This window comes from Grampus griseus (assembly GCF_964374135.1).
Source record: "Grampus griseus genome assembly, chromosome: 17".
Taxonomy (NCBI): domain Eukaryota; kingdom Metazoa; phylum Chordata; class Mammalia; order Artiodactyla; family Delphinidae; genus Grampus; species Grampus griseus.
This window is the reverse complement of record NC_139011.1, coordinates 14,383,934-14,400,725: the sequence shown is the minus strand read 5'-3', so window position 1 is coordinate 14,400,725 and position 16,792 is coordinate 14,383,934. Positions and strand designations below refer to the sequence as shown.

Below are 16,792 nucleotides of genomic sequence, written 5' to 3'. Positions count from 1 at the left end.
ACTATACATTGTTTTAGAGACCAAAAAAAAAAAAAAAATAGGTGTCACAGAAATCTAGATTTGTAACTTTTCTTTAAAAACCTGGGCATGCTCTCTCACGTGGCAGCAGTGACCCGGAGCTGTGCAGCGGCTTCCTCTCACCTGGGGCTGTTGCCGGCTACTTTGACATGGTCCTCACCACTGCCTGTTGTCCTACACTTCTTGGGGGTTTCCTCAGATCCTTGCGTGTCCAGCCTTGTGGGCATTTATGAGCTCTGGTAAAGACTATTGTTGTGCTTTCGCAGCTGGTCTTCTCCCCTCTCTAGTTTTTGCCCTAGTACTTGAAGGATTTTCTCAAATGAAATCTGTTACTTGCTTTCTCTTAGTGTTTCTGATTTGTGTTTCCCCACTGGCTGCTTCTCAGTCCACAAACATGTTGAAAACTCTATGCTAAAGTTGGAAGGAAAGAGTAAGAAAATTTAATGTCTACTGTGTACCGAGTTAAACACAAACATGGTGTAATTAAGTCTCCATGGCACTGACACGGGTGTTCCTGATTCCTAATGAAGTGAGAGAAACCCAAGGCCTAGAAGGACTGTCCCCAAATCCACAGCTTAGGGACCCAGACCTGCCTGATCCTGAGGTACATGTTCTTTCTCCTCCATCATGTCAGCTTCACTCCAAGCTACTGTTGACCTCTGTACAAATAAACAAGTGTCTTTTGCTGTCTCTTTCCCAAGATCTGCTTCCCATCTCTTTCTCCTTCCTTTGCTGCCAGACTTTGTTCACTTGCTCACACGTAACTCCGTTAGTCCCTCTTCTCATGTCACTACAGTAGAATTTGGTGTCCCTGTAATTCACTAGTTCATCAAGGTCATTTGAGCACCTACTGTACAACAGATAGTACACTGGGCACCAGTGAAATAATCCTTGCCCGAGAGAAGCTTTGCAAGCTAGTAGGTTGAAACAGATAAATAGTTCCAGTGCAATGTACCAAGTACCTGGTAATTAAATCCAGTGGTTTCTTTTTTAGCCCTTATCTTACTTAAGCTCTCTTGCATCATTTTTTCCAAAGGACAAGCGTCTCTTAAGGAATTTTCTGTTTTCCTTTCTTCTTGGCATGCCTTACTCCTGGTTTTCTTCTTTGCTCTTTTTTTTTTTTTTCCTTAAGAGGTCCTTTTGCATTTCTCTTCTCTTTTTTCACATGCTCTCATTTTAAATTTAATTAGTTGCCCATATTAAATGTTAAAAATCTTGAGGTCATTATCAGTTTCTTGTCTTCCTCTCACAAAATGACTCAGCGATTCTGCTTCAAAAATAGTGTTACAGTTTGGTCAAGTTGCCTGCCCCTCTACCATTAGTTAACATAGTCCAATAACTTCTTTCTCCCTTCCTATCTTAGTGCATCCTCTATGCTTTAACTACAGCCGTCATTAAAAAAAAGAAAGAAAGAAATTTCTCATTGTATTATTACTTTATTCCTTAGAATATTTTAGTGTCTTTCCCTGCTGCCTATCAGGTCAGGCCTCATGTGCATAGCCTGGCTCCCAAAGCTATTCACCACCCTACTCCCAACCAACTTTTCTGGTCCTCTCTCCTGTTTAGCTACAAAGCTTAGCATGGAGAGGGCACTCACTGGGTAAGTAGGTAGTACTTAAAAACATGACCTTTTCTCTCCCCAGGGCAGTATTAAATTCTTTCTCTAAGTATGGTGTCCAATAAGTTTACTTCTCAGTAGTGTCTATCATTTAAAAATTATAATGGTGTAAAGATTAACAATCTGTTGGGTTGGCCAAAAAGTTCATTTGGGTTTTTCCATAAGATGTTATAAGCTATTTTTAAAATTCTGTTTTCAAAATTCTTTAGCCCAGTGTATGAACTGAACTGTGTTCCGCCAACATTCATTATGTTGAAGTCCTAACCCTTAATATCTCAGGATGTGTTTGGACATAGGGTCTTTAAAGAGATAATGAAAGTTAAAATGAGGTCATGGGGGTGTCTCATTTTAATCCAATGACTGGTCCTTTTAAGAAGAGAATATTTGGATACAGAGGGAAGACCGTGTCACAGGGAGAAGCTGGCCATCTGCAAGCCAAGGAAAGAAACCTCAGAAGAAGCCAACCCTGCTGTCACCTTGGTCTCAGATTTCTAGCCTCCAGAACTATGAGAAAATAAATTTCTGTTGTCTAAGTCACCTGGTCTGTGGTACTTTGTTATGACAGCCCTACCAAACTAATACACCCAGTGACTTAAAACTGAGGTTTTGTGTCTTGTAGCTAGGAACTTTATCCGTAGGAAAGCGATGGACTGAGGATCTAATAGATCCTCTCCTCCCATCTCAAATTTCTTTGAGGTATTTTACATTTGTCCTAGGAGAAGAGGGCCATCCTTACCTTTTCCAGGCTAGGTAACACTTATGATCAACTAACTACTCAAAGAATGGCTTTTTTCTTTCCCCTTTTGGGATTATGTATCTATTTATCTTGAAGATACAAACGAAGCAGGAAACCATTAAAAATATAGTTTAATCCCCATTTATTGCACTGATTTAAACAGGTAGTGAGCTTAGTATTTTCCAGGCTCTCATTTTGATAGCTAGAGTACAGTAAGTTCTCTTTGCAATGGATAGCTATGCCAGCTGCAGCATCAAGTTTCCAGAGAAGATATTTGCCGCAGTGAATTTTATGTACTTTAGAGCAGTTCTCTCGAGGTTCTGCTGTGGGGGGAGAAAGTACTCTGAATCACTAAATTTGGTGTGTTCAGGTTTTCCTAGTCATACTTCAGGTTGCTGTGTTGTCAACCTCAAAATGCCTACCCTCTCCATCCCTCAACCCTGCACTCTTCTGCCCAGCTCCTCAGCTGTGGTGTAGTTGAACGAAGGAAATGAAGTATGCTGAGTGGGTTAGAGACTTTGTTGGAAGAGAACATCTGCATTTGTTGATAATCTGCTCAGATCAGATCTTCTCTGACCATTGCAGCTTAAATAATAATTTCATACTGATCGAAGACCTTGAGAAGGTTCACCTGTATGCCTGCCTGTGATGTCCCCCTTAACATCTCAGGTGGATGTGAGTTGACTTTATTTTATAAATCCAGAAAGAGAGCCCATAATTCTTTTCTAAAAACTCATAATTTATTTTCTGTATCTATCTACTCTGACCTCTTCATGCTGCTATCTTGAACTTGTTCTGTCCAGTGTAGAGGCAGAGGATAGCCAGTCACCACGTATAATAGCTCTTATTCTTGAGATATAAGGCATTATTAAATTGTCTTTCTACCTTCTCTAGCCAAACTGAGCTTCATTGGTTTTTTAGGCTTACAGGACTTGGTTTAGATTTTTAATTACGTATAACTTGTCATTAAGGCCTCTCCATGTTTTTTCACACCTCTCTTTGATGGTGGATCCAGCACTGGTTGAGTTTCATCAGTACAATGAGTAGACAGTTCCTACACTCTGTACTTTAAATATGGATTTAGGCATTTTGGTTTCGTGCTTAATTTTCATTTTCGATTCAGCTAATTAAAATGCATAGCAATTGAACAAAAGAAGATTATCTAATTCTTTCCTCCATGACAAAAACTAATCGAAGCAGAGGGCTTGCAGATCGTCTTTTGACTTTGAATGGTAAAGCACAATTCTTTCCACGTTTTTGCCTGTTTGAAAAATTTATAATAAAATATTGTGAGGGGTAAAAAAGAATAAAGATTGAGAGTTTAGCCTTGAACAGAATAGGGGCACTTTTTCCTTGTGGCAGCAGGTGGTGGAAGTTTAAGGTTGAAATCTTACCTGTTTTGTGAAGTAGGAGCCACACTCACCTGCTGGGACCAGGGGCCAGAGAAGAGGAGTGCTGAAGAGAATGAAGGATGGAATGAGCCCTCGGGAGGAAGGAGAGGGGACTGAACAGACCTAAGTAAAAGGAAGGAGCCATCATGGTCAAGTTCTGGTGAAGGTGGAGGACACAGTTGCACTGGTGTGAAATTTTTCCGCAGCAGTTGTCTGGACGCAGCAAGCTAGCAGGGCAATTGAAGGCATAGCTTAAGAAAAGAAACTATGGGATGGGATGAATGATTCCCTCTGCTGTTCACTAGCAGTCTGTTCTGGAACAAGTCCCAGCGTTTCTGGTTCTCTGTTGGGGGGAATTCTGTTTTCTACCTCATTGTACTTTTATTTGAATGAAATGAGAGAAAAGTACTGTTACAAGACTGTGTCATTGTTAACTTTTAACTAAAGTAACTTTATTGTCTTCCTCAGGTAAAAGAAGAGCGTCCAGAAAAAATACCCGATCTAAAATTATTAGTGGAGAAGAAGTTTTTGGCTTTACAGAATAAGAATTCTGACGCAGACTTTCAAAATAATGAGAAATTTGCACAATTTAAACAACAGCTGAAAGAACTAAAGAAGCAATGTAAGTCAGCATGCTTTGCTTTGGTTTGGCTTTTTGAAATTAGGGAACTGACTGGATGAACAGTCCCAGAAATCTGATTTTATAGAGTTCGCTTATCTGCTTGGCTTGATCCTCTTTCTAAATTGCTTTTGTATTGTTGTTGCAATTCTGTATTTGGTCTAACTTTGGTTCACATCAGCCTGCCCATTTCTGAAAACCAACAGTTTCCACAAAGTGCTAAGAAAACTCCCCAGCAGGTAGAGAAAGTTACACTGTTATTGTCCCACTGCTGGGGAGGGAATTGGGAAAATAAAACTGAAAGCTATTTTATTAAAATAACGGTGGTGTTTTTTCACATTTTAAACTGCTGTGCCAAGCTTTAAAACAACCATACCTTGATTCTAGTTTTGCTGTTTTAGAGTAGCAGGAGCAGTGTCTTCTCAAATATGAGACCAGAATTCTCCTGATCCCTCTGTCTTGGTGGTAGTGTAAATTCCATGTGCGCTTTAGATTCGTTGCCTTCCTAAGAAACTTTATTATACTCAGGTTTTTAATGAACATAATTTTGATTTAAAAATGACAGTGGAAAAAATTATTAGTTGTACCCAAAAAATCTTGTAGACAGTGTTGGCAGAAATATATATTTTCTATACAGTGAAGTACATATGTCCTTTTCTCCCCCCCTCTTTTTCCATATAGTCCATGTAACAATTTTATGTAATTTTATTGTTTTTACATTAGCATCAACTGTTGTTCTTTCTTTTAGGTTTGAGGCTCTTTTATTCCTTAAAGAATTGAGGCAAATAAAGTTTTTTTTAAAACTTTAGTTTCATATCACCTTCATTTGTGCATACACATGGAACAGAAATGCATGATATATAAATTTACTTCGTGTTCATATTTGTACTTAGTATAGGGATTCATATTTTGAAATAGGCTTTCTTTTAAATATAAGCATTTGCTTTAAATTGATGCTGAGATCTCAAAAAATGACTGAGGAAGCTGCTTTACTTTTGTCTATTTTACAAATAACTTAAGTTTCACAATTTGGAATGTTTTGCAATCATGATGAGACTTTTGCTTTTACTGTAGATATAAACAGTAAGCACTTTTTCCCACATTTTAAATCCGTTTTTTTGTTCTTCATTGAACAACACAGCTACCAAAATCTCCCTAATATAATTTGCACTGTTACCCCAAATGGGTAATAATCCCCCAAACAGGTAATAATTTGTTAGTGCCTTTCTGGTCTTAAGATGCTAGGGAATTGAAGTTTTGGTCTTGGTCAAAATAGCCAAATGTATTTTATTTTTCTACTTGGAGCCAGTAATCACAAATTATGGCAGATTTAGCATCCATCTGATCATAATTCTTGATGTTTTTAGATATTTTATAATACAGATTAAAGGACAAATACCCAAGAGTAGAGATTTCTTCCCACGTTGTTATTGTTTACAAAGTTACTATTCCATAAGGGAAAACTATAAAGAGCTTTAGAATCATACGCTCACGTGAAAACAGTTTATAATTAAGGATATATAATTCAACAAAATGATTATTATTGGAATTATAGTTACTGTTTCTTTAATTCTCTCTAAAATGGGGGGTGAGGGAGAGGTTTCCCCAGGCCAGCAGTATATACATCACTTGTCTAGACAGTTAAAACTTACGACAGAGTAAACTTATATTGAAAGAAGAGCTCCCTTATGTAAGGTTTCCTTACATATGATAACACTAGAATTAAGACAGCTTTCCCTTTTATTTCTTCTACAGTAGTCTTTTAAAAAGTCTCAAATGGTAGAACAAGCAAAATATTAAGACTCTCTTAAGATGCCCTATAAGATGCGTATACTTTACTTGCAAAATATGATTTTTTTGTGCAGTATTATTATTAACGCTATCAATTAAGCTTGCACCATGCCTACTGGATTTCCTTTCTTTAGATTTAACGCCAGTGAGGATGCTGATTAGCACCAGGCTCCTACAGTGTTTGTGGAGCCAAGTCAAAGGGACTGTGATTTATAAAGAGGCCAGTGAATCTGTTTATTTTGAGAGGTGTTCTGAAGGCAAAGAATTAGAATAGTAATTTTTTTAAAGATTGGAAAAGACAAGCCAGGGAGAGATACTTGCATCTAGTTGTCTATTTTGACAAAGGCTAAAGCGTTTTTATGGTCTGCACATAGCAGAAGAGTTCTTTCATGAAAATCACCCCACATTTTCACCAGATTTATTCTATGAGGACATAAATTGTATGGGATTAAATTTTACCAAATCAGGATTTAATGAAAGAAATGCCAGGAAACTCTCAGGTGGGGGAAGTCGAGAAGGAGATTGAAATGAGGCCGTCTGCCAGGTGCCCTGACCTAAGGACGTGCTCCCACTCGGCCTAGGCGGCCCTGCCGGCAGGAATCCGTTCACCCCACTCTAGCTCAGCAGCCGGTTCTCAGACTGTCTGGTCTCAAGATCCCCTTACATCTGACAGTTTACTGAGGGCCCCCCAGACAGCTTTTGTTTCCATGGGTTATAGCTGTTGGCATCTAATTCAAAATCAAAACTGAGGAATTTAAAAAATATTAATCCACTTCAAAAAATCGATCATATGCCCATTACATGTTAATACAAAGAACGTTATGACATAACGTTCATATATTTTCCAAACAAAGAAAAATTAGTGAGAAGATTGGCATTGTTTTCCATTTTTGCAAATTTCTTCAGTTTCTGGCTTAATGGAAGGCAGCTGGATCCTCGTATTTGCTCCTGCAGTCAGTCTGTTGTACACTGTTTTGGTTGAAGCGTACAAAGAAAATCTGGCTTCACATACAGGTAGTTGGACTTGCTGAAGGGATCTTGCAGACCACTTGAAGTTCTCACTTTGAAAACCGCAGATTTAGGCCAGGGATCAGTAAATTATGGCCCATCGGCCAAATCCAGCCTACCCCCTCTTTTTCTATGGCCTGCTAGCTAAGAATGTTTTTATTTTTTAATATGTTTTAATTGTTGGGGGAAAATGTCAAGAGAAGAATAATGTGTGACATGTGAAAATTATATAAAATTCAGATTTCAGTGTTCATGAGTAAATTTTTGTTGGAATATAGACACTCATTCATTTACATGTTGTCTGTGGGTGCTTTACACTATAATGGCAGAGGTGAGTTGTTACATCAGAGACCATTTGGCCCACAGAACTTATATTTACTATCTGGCTCTTCACTGAAAAAGTTTACCAACTCCTGGCCTAAATTAAAATCAGAAACAAGGGAAGGTTTTTGTTGTTGTTGTTGTTTTGTTGTTGTTGTTTTAACTTCAGATTTTTTTCATAAATACCATGCATTTGTCTCAGGTATATTCAGAACACCTTGTGTGCCTGCTGTGTATGAATCATTGCAGCTGGTGCTCTGAGATCAAAATAAGGTAGAGTCCCGGTACCTGGAGAAGACAATATATACAAATGTGAAATAACGTGAGAACCATGAAAACAAATATCCAATCAAAAGCAAAGACAAAATGTCAAAAAAAAGTATTGGGTTGGCCAAAAAGTTCCTTTGGGTTTTTCCGTAAGATGTTATAGAATATTATATATTTCACAATATTATATAATGTAGGCCCTAATGGAGAGAGTCAGAATAGGAATGCAGATTTTATCTGTGTCAGTTGATAGGGGCTGCCTGGAACTGTGTGTTCAAAAAGATTCTGAGGCTGGGTTCGGGCCTAGCAGAAAAGAGTGTGCTGGAGGATTACGGTGGAAAAGAAGAGGAGCAGTACAGATATCTGGTATTTACCATCCCTAGAATATAAGGGTAACAGATACATTGTACTCATTTAAGAATATGCGTACTCTAAAGGTCAAATACTTCAGTTGCACACAGTAAGGTTTTTTAGTAGTTATTTGCATCTTATGGATATTGCCAGGCATTCAGTCCATCTTCTATGCATAAATTATTTTATCCCTGGGTACCCAGTGTCCTCTGTATTAGAGATACTATGTTGCCCCAACTTCACAGGATTATTACCAAGATTAAATGAGATAGTAGATCTTTGCAAACTCTGAAAGCTTACTTTAGACTTTATTATTGAGAAAGAACTAGTACAGCATAGTGGAAAGAATATGAGTTTAGCAGCCAGAAGACCTGGGTTTGAATCACTTAATAAGTAAGTAGCCTGGTCTCCCTACCAATGCCACCCATTTTTCTTAGTTCTAATTCTTGGAGTCATGTAAATCGAGATTGTGATTGAAGATAATTTTTATACTTGGCGGTGGTGATGATAAATGAGCTAGGGAATAATTTCACAGAAAACTACTTCCCTAAATGGTAATCATGTTCTTACTAACCCAAGTTGTAAAATAAACAATATGACTTGGTTTAGGGCAGACAGAACCAGACTTTGTTACATGAAATTATTTTCATTTATCTGACCAATGTGTTCACATAATGTTCTCTCTTCCTTGCCTCTTTTACCTAAACAGTTTACACTATTACAACTCATGGTCTCCTGCAATTTTAACATCAGGAGAACTTAATTAGAATGTGCAGGCACCTCTATACAGACACTTTCTCAAGTCATCACGTAATCTTTTTGGCGTCCTTTATTCATTTACCCATTATATGATTAGCAGGCATCAGAAGCTTTAGTGTAGGTCATCAAGGCAGAAATTGAGGGCATTTGACAATAATTCATACTTAGAAACCCTTACAGTTTAAGGGCTTCACTTTGTGTTCAAAATAGAGTTTACTGTGAATCTGAGATCTTTAGTATTAAAATAAATTAATATGAAATGTAATTTTGATGGTACATTTAAATGTTATAAGAGCGGGCTTCCCTGGTGGCGCAGTAGTTGAGAGTCTGCCTGCCGATGCAGGGGACACGGGTTCATGCCCCGGTCAGGGAGGATCCCATGTGCCGTGCAGCGGCTGGGCCTGTGAGCCATGGCCGCTGAGCCTGCGCGTCCGGAGCCTGTGCTCCGCAATGGGAGAGGCCACAACAGTGAGAGGCCCACGTACCGCAAAAAAAAAAAAAAAAAAAAAAAAAAAAGTTATAAGAGCATGTCTTTTTTAATGCAAATTTGCTAATCTGAAGATGTTCACCACAAATTTAACAGTATATTTAGGTCATATAGGAGATATGCAGAATATAAGATACAGAGATATTTGAATCCATGAGTGAAACTCAGAAATCAATTTCAGTGATAATGATATTTGTATCCAGATATATCTATACAGACATAGGAATTTACACTGTAATCTTGTAATTATACGGGTTCACAGGAATTTACACTGTAATCTTGTATTTATATGGGTTCACAAAATAACTATGTACCTTCACTTGAAACATGCTCGTTATAGCTCTCAAAACTGATAAAATAGGGAGTGGCCATTCACTTCACAAAAGGATTCACCTCAAGGAACCCGTTAGATAGGGAGTTCTTAGGAACAATAGAATACCTTTACTTTACTGTTCCTTATGGGTTGCTTACCCCTTCCTTCAGCATCTATTCAAAGCCGCAGTGTAGTTCCATTGGGTAGGCACTTCCGTGTTTTGCCTACTGCTGTATTCCTTGAGGTCTAGGCACATGGAATGTATATAGCACGGATCCTTGATAGTCACAAGAGTCTTCAGGAGAACTGTCATATACTTGAGAGCTTAGGCTGTATTTAAAGGAGACCCCTGCCACCTGTGCCAGTCCCTTGTTGCTATGAGTGAGGGTGGACCCAGTGTTGCCAGATCTTCAGGTTCTTTTGGAAAACCCAGAAGCTTAGCTGATTATTTTTCAGTTACTAAATTTTAAAAACACTGTGCAAACTCAGTTTGCGATCTTTGATTTTGCCTTCTCATAATACCATTTTTCAGTGCCTTGTTATGCACTTAACGAGGGACATCAGCCTTAATTTGGCCAATTAACAGTAGATTATGATTTCTTCAGAGAAAGGGATGGTTTTGCTTCAACACACTTCAAGGTAAGGCCAGAATGTGTATTTGACATCATTTGGGAATGTGGAGTAGAAACCCAGTGGATTCTCTTGAAAAGCGGGTGGAGATTTTATGGTGAGGGGCCAGGTATGGGAGTCCCTAACCTACTTGCAGGTGAGCAGTGGAGGTATAGAAAAGATTAGCATCTTTGAAGATTGGGAAGTTGTGTGTGAGTTTTGAAGCCTGGAAGGAAAGAGATGAGGAAGAAACAAAGGTGGTGGTGCCAACAGGGAAAAGGGGTGTGCCTAGAAATCCGTTGGATGCATTTAAACTACGCCAGGTGTTGATCAACCTGACTTAATCCTGATCCCCTTCAACCTGTAAATTTCTTTGTTGTACAGCATAACTGTCTATCCAAACAACGTGTGTTGCTGGCCGGCAGTTAACCAAAGCCCAAGACCCTTTAAGGCAGGAACAGTTGCTTATTCATCTCTTTGTTTCTTTTGTTCCTCATCTAATCAGAGCTCAGGTAATATTTACAGAACAGAATTATTCAACTAGAAAAAGAGGGTCAGAACCTAGTTAAGGTAGTCTGATGATAAAACTTCTTTTCCCTTCAATACTGTGTCATCAGCAAAGAAGAAAAGAAGAGGAAGAAAATTAGCATGTATAGAGTTGGGATCTAAAATCAGCAGCAAAGGTTAACAACTTTTATTGTCTTTGAAAATTCTTTATTTTTTAAATTACTCAGAAAAGACATCATACATGACTTTGTGCTTATAACCCATTATAGTGATATGTTGGTGTAAATGTATAGTATATGTAGTAATACATAGATTTTAATACCAGCATATTATAGCATAATGCTATAATAGCAGCATAATGCTATAATAGCAGCATAATGCTCAGGAATGGATGCTCACTTTTAGTGTGATTGCTTAGAACATTTAAGTAAATTTATACAAATTTAAGTTTGCTGGCTCTTCTATAGACATTTTTATCATCTCTGTGGCCCTCAGTTCATCTTCATTTTTTTCTTTGATGTTGACGACACCATCACCATTCATTTGCTGGATGACCCATTAATTGCTGAGAAATGCTAAAAAGTCGTAAGTTTCACAACAAAGATTGACTTTTTCAGGCTGTATTGCATTGCTGGCCTAAGGACTCATGCTCCTTGAGTGAAATTTATCCCTATGGTGATGTTTCATTCTCTGTGTATTTGCCTCTCTCCCTCTTCCTCTTTGAGTCATTCAGTCTGATTCTTTTGTGGCTCTCTCCTCCCTTCTGCTTTCTTTGTGTTTCCCACCCCATATGGTTTCTCTTTCCTGTAGGTCTTTACTTATGTAAGTGGTAGCTACGCGCTACCATTCCCGTCTTAATGATGAAGCAGCTTCAGAGAGATTAAGTGATATGCCCAAGGTTACAAAGCTAGTAAACAGTGGAACCAGAAGACAGGAGATGCCAAGGGTAGAGAGAGAGTATTAGGAAGAGGTGTAACTATCCTCTCTCTTCTGTTTCATAAAGTTATTTCCTAGGAATTTTTACATCTTAAAGCAGATTTGAGGTACCAAATAAATAATTAGTGAAGAAAAATATTAATTCAAATTAGATTGATTCTGTTGTGGTAGAGTTTTAGTCAGGGCATTAAGCTATCAGGGAGCTCTTTGGTAGTGAAAAATCGGCTTTTCTACGTGTGCATTGTAATAAACAATAAAGATGCCCATCTGCTCCGCCTTCACTCTAGATTTTTCCCTGGTCCTTTTGGAAAATAGTAATATTAGAAGTAATAACCAGGTTTTGTATAGTGCCTACTACGTATGGTATTTAATCAGTGCTTGTTGGATTAATGAATAACGTACAGGCATTGTTGGAGGGCCTACCTATGGAAGGGGTATGGAATTTGCATACTTTATGTACATTATTGTTTATTTCTCACAACTCTACAAGAGAACTGTACCCATTTTGTAGATTAGAAAATATGCAAAGAGAGGTAATATAACTTCCCTAAGATCATAAGTGCTGAAATTCAAACCCAGGTTTAGGTGACACCAAAGTTCATGTTCTTTCCCTTATATACCACACCAACTCTTGAAAACACTTGCATGTTTTTTCTCTTCTCTCAACTCAAGCATTTCACGCATCTTTAAAAATTGATGTGTCCTAGGACTCCTGAGTAGTGAAGAGTTTGTTTGGGTCTCCCAGATTATAGATCTACATTGATGTCCTCTGATGACACTGATGGAATCTGTTTCATCTAGCTGAGAGAGAATCTCTTGCTTAGTCACTTCCATTTAGAGATCAGGGAGTAGGATTCATCTCAGGCATCATATAGTACTTTGTATGTGCTTGATATTGCCTTCAAGGTAGCCCCTAGAGAAACACATAGTAGCTGAAGCCCATTTTATAGATAAAGAAGGCAAGTGGTTTGGTCAAGGTCACAAAGTAAGTTACAGAGTGAGACTTGAAACTAAGTCCTCCTTTTCCAGATCCCAGTAAATAGTGCCTAAGAATGCCATTTCCGGTGTGAACAGTTGCCGTGCCTAGGGAGAGAGGAATAGGATATTTATTGCACCACAAGTTTAGAACAAATTCCAGGAAATGTATTTCAAGCATAATGGCAATAATCCCGTGCAGATACATCATCCCTTTTAATCTTTGAGACATCCACGTGCGGGAGAGGAATGTGTGAAAAATGCAGGTTCTGTTTTTAGCAGACTGAATCCTGGAGGTGACATATTTACCCAGTGTCTCACAGTCAGGAGGTCACATGGATAACAAATACATCTCCGAGGAAACTGGGAAGCTTTAGAATGAGAGATGACTATAATTAAAGTTATTAGGGAAGAAAGATTGAGTTTATCAAGGGAGAAATGAGTCAGCAGCAAGTTTAAACAGACTGTGATCTATGGGTGTTTCTCTCCTGGTGGCTTATTTTGAGAGAGTGTGATGCCATCCGTGCCCAGAAAGCAGCCCGACCGAGAATAGGAGTAAATGTCCTAGGGACGATGCACATAATGCTTAAGAAAAGAATTGTCTTGTCCTGTCAAGTTATTAGTCCCTGAGGCTGGAAGATTGACGTGTTATAGTCGTTAGATTAGTATATAATGTGTACCCATCTGTAGTTGACACCCACCCCAGCCCAGCCCCTGGCAACCACTGTTCTTTGTTTTTTTTTTTTCTTTTCTCCATATAGTTTTTACTTTTCCTGAATGTTGCATACATAGAATCATACAGGGTGTAGCCTTGTAAGTGGCTTTTTCACCGAGCAGAATGCATTTGAGTTTCGTCCACAGTTTGTTGTTGCGTTGCGTTGCTGAGTAGTATTCCATCATATAGATGTACCATAGTTCATCTGTTCATCTATCCAGTCATCAGTTGAAGGACATTTCAGTGGTTTCCAGCTTGGGGCCATTATGAATAAAGCTGTTATAAGCATTCACGTACAGGCTTTTATGTGAATATAAGTTTTAATTTCTCTTAGATAAATATCCAGGCATGGGACTGCTGGCTCCTATGGTGAGTATGCATTTAACTTATAAGAAACTGACAGACTGTTTCTGTTTTGTAAATAAGTTCATTTGTATCATTTTTTTAAAAATTAGATTCCACATATGAGTGGTATTGTATGATGTTTGTCTTTCTCTGTCTGACTTGCTTTACTTAGTATGAAGATGTCTGGGTCCATCCATGTTGCTGCAGGTGGCATTATTTTGTTCTTTTTTTGTGGCTGAGTAATATTCCATTGATTATTTTAAATTAAAGTTACTTAAGAAACAACCAGGGGAAGATGGACACACTGACTTCCTTTGCCCCTCCCTGGAAGCAGGAAATAAATCTCCCACTTGAAGGGTACCCTCCCTATACCAGAGGTAGAAGGCATCCTTCTCACCAGAGATAGGGAATTTAGGGCCAAGAAAGTTGTGTAAAAACACCTTGTTACTCCTTCACTAACTTGCTACCCCAAGCCCAAACCCCTTTTACTTGTCATTTTCTCACAGATCTATTGTTTCCTTGTCTAAAAGGTATAAAAGCTGCCTGCTTGGGTGACTTCTTTGAGTCTTATTTTTATAGATTCCGTACATACAAAATTAAATTTGTTTTTCTCCTGCTAATCTGTCTTATGTCAACTTAGTTATTAGACCAGTCAAAGAACCTAGAAGGGAAGAAGAAAAGTTTTCCTCCCCTACAATACTTACATGAATTACTGAAAATTAAGATACTTTCCCAGTATTTGTAAGTTTCTTTTGATCTAGTCAGTAATCCTATCTTATTACGTTAGTCCATGAGAATTTATTCCTTATGCCTGTATGTTTGTTTATATTGATGATCAGCTTCTTAAGTGATTTATTAAATCATCTTTTTCACAGTCCTTTGTAGAATTTTCCTGGGGACTGATGTGAAATTTGGCAATATTTAATATCACAACTTTTTTTTCATCCCCTTTTGAAAAAATATTATGGTGACATTGGTAAATCTAAAGTCACCCAACACCTCTCTCTATATCCAGGATTTTTTTTAACACAAAGATTACTGACAATATTTCTTCAATTGTATCTGAAAGTTCACTCAATATATTTTACTTTAACACATTTTAAGTATCTAAGGATGACTTACTGTATCTTATCTTCATTAGACTTCAGCTCTCACTTAATAAAGTTTTAGAAACTTTAAAAAAGAAACTGACAGACTGTTTTCCAATATGATACCCTCCTGCGTTCCTCTCTCAGTGTATGAGAGTTGTAGCTGCTGTGCCCCCTCACCAGCACTTGGGTTACTTTGGTTTTAATTTTAGCCATTCTAATAAGTATGTAATGTTACCTCATTGTGAATTTAATTTATGTTTTTCTAATGACCAGTGATATTGAGCATGAAGTTCATTTTTTATATTTAAATTTTTCATATAACGTTCATGTTTTTCTATTCATGTATCTCGAACATTTATCCTTTAATTCATTCAAGAATCATCATAGTTTGTGGCAGTGGTTCTCAAAGTCTGTTCCCACACCAGCAGCGTCAACATCACCTGGAAACTTATTAAAAACACAGATTTTCAGGTGCACTCAAGAGCTACTGAATTGGGAACTCTGGGGATGGGGCTGAAGTTTAACAAGCCCTCCAGGTGATTCTCCACTAAGCCAGAGTTTGAGGACCATTAGTTTGCAGTAGTGGCACTTACCCATCACTGGATATCAGTATCAGCTGTGCACCTTAAAAATAAAATTAGAGCTCAGTCACCACCCCCCAGAGTTACAGATTTAGCTGGTGTCTGATGGGACTCCAGACATTTTTTTTTTAAGTCCTCCAGGCGATGCTGATGTACAATCAAGGTTGAAAATGATCTACCAAAGGTTGTTTAGCTAGGCATTGTAGAGGACACAAATCTGACTTCTAATTCCAGATCTCATGTAGCTTGTTGTCTAAAAGGGAAGATCCAAAAATACACAGCATAGACATAGGCACATATAAATTACTCAGCAATTATCTAATAAATTAAAGTGTACTTGGTGTCTTGGGTTTGAATGGAAACTATAATTCTCTATCTCAGAGCCTCAGTTTTGTACTCCATGTTGTACTTCACATTCATTCGTTCAACCAGTGTTTATTGAGTGTGATGGGAACGTAACAGTGAAGGAAATAGACAAGTCCCTGTGCTTATGGAGCTTACATTCTGGTCTTTGGCACCTAGTTAGCATCTACTCACTTTACAGAGTTTAGGTGGAATGCGGTACACATCTTAATAGCTCTAAAAAGAAGTTGTCGATTCATATGTGTAATTTGATAGCCTTAACGATCATATTTTCATATTTTTGTTACATTCAAGAATTGTCCTTCAGAGTTATTTGCCTTGTATTTGTTAATATTAGTCATGAAATCCTTTTTTCTTGATAACTTTTTAAAGTCATGTATTTAATCAGCTCCACTGATAACAATGTTAAGGGCAGAGACTGTCCAACCCATAGAAAGATCCTGGAATTTGGAATCAGAAAATATACATTCAGATTCTGGCTCAAACAAATGATAGTTTGTATTTTTGATCAAATCAATAGAATTTTACATTTCTGTAAAGTGTAGGTCACATAATAATAATAATGCTTCCTAGCCCACAGAGTTGTATAGGGATTAAACCAGATATTTTTAAATGAAAAGTGAAAGTGTTTTATAAACTGTAATATACTCCCCAAATATTAATTTCCTAATCTTTTTTTAACTTGCTTAAAGGCATAACTTTAATAATTTCTATTTCCAAAGTTATACATTTTATACATCATTAGCAGTTGGCATAAATCCTCAAGTGCAAGGAAACAAGCTCAGAGTGTTTTAGTCATTTCGTAAAAGTGTTAAGAGATTGTAATGAAGGATAAAATAGGCTGTCAAGTAGTTAAGGAATGTTCTGTCATTGACAAGGGTGTGAACAGAAAAATGTTGATAAGGTAACAAATCATTTTTCAGTACAATATTGGTTTTGGCAACCTTTTCTTGTTAGGGAGGCAGGGAGTGAAGTGTCAGGAACAGCCCTA

The 16,792-nt window shown here is 37.8% G+C and overlaps 1 protein-coding gene across 2 annotated transcripts in view; it reads left to right on the top strand.

The window, feature by feature from the left end:
* NSMCE2 (NSE2 (MMS21) homolog, SMC5-SMC6 complex SUMO ligase) overlaps nucleotides 1-16,792 on the top strand; it is a 224,180-nt gene that overhangs the window by 73,366 nt on the left and 134,022 nt on the right. For both annotated transcript variants that reach the window (XM_082675228.1, XM_082675229.1), the window contains exon 4: nucleotides 4,232-4,385. In XM_082675228.1, the coding sequence (XP_082531354.1) occupies nucleotides 4,232-4,385 (154 nt within the window). The remainder of the gene's footprint in view (nucleotides 1-4,231; nucleotides 4,386-16,792) is intronic.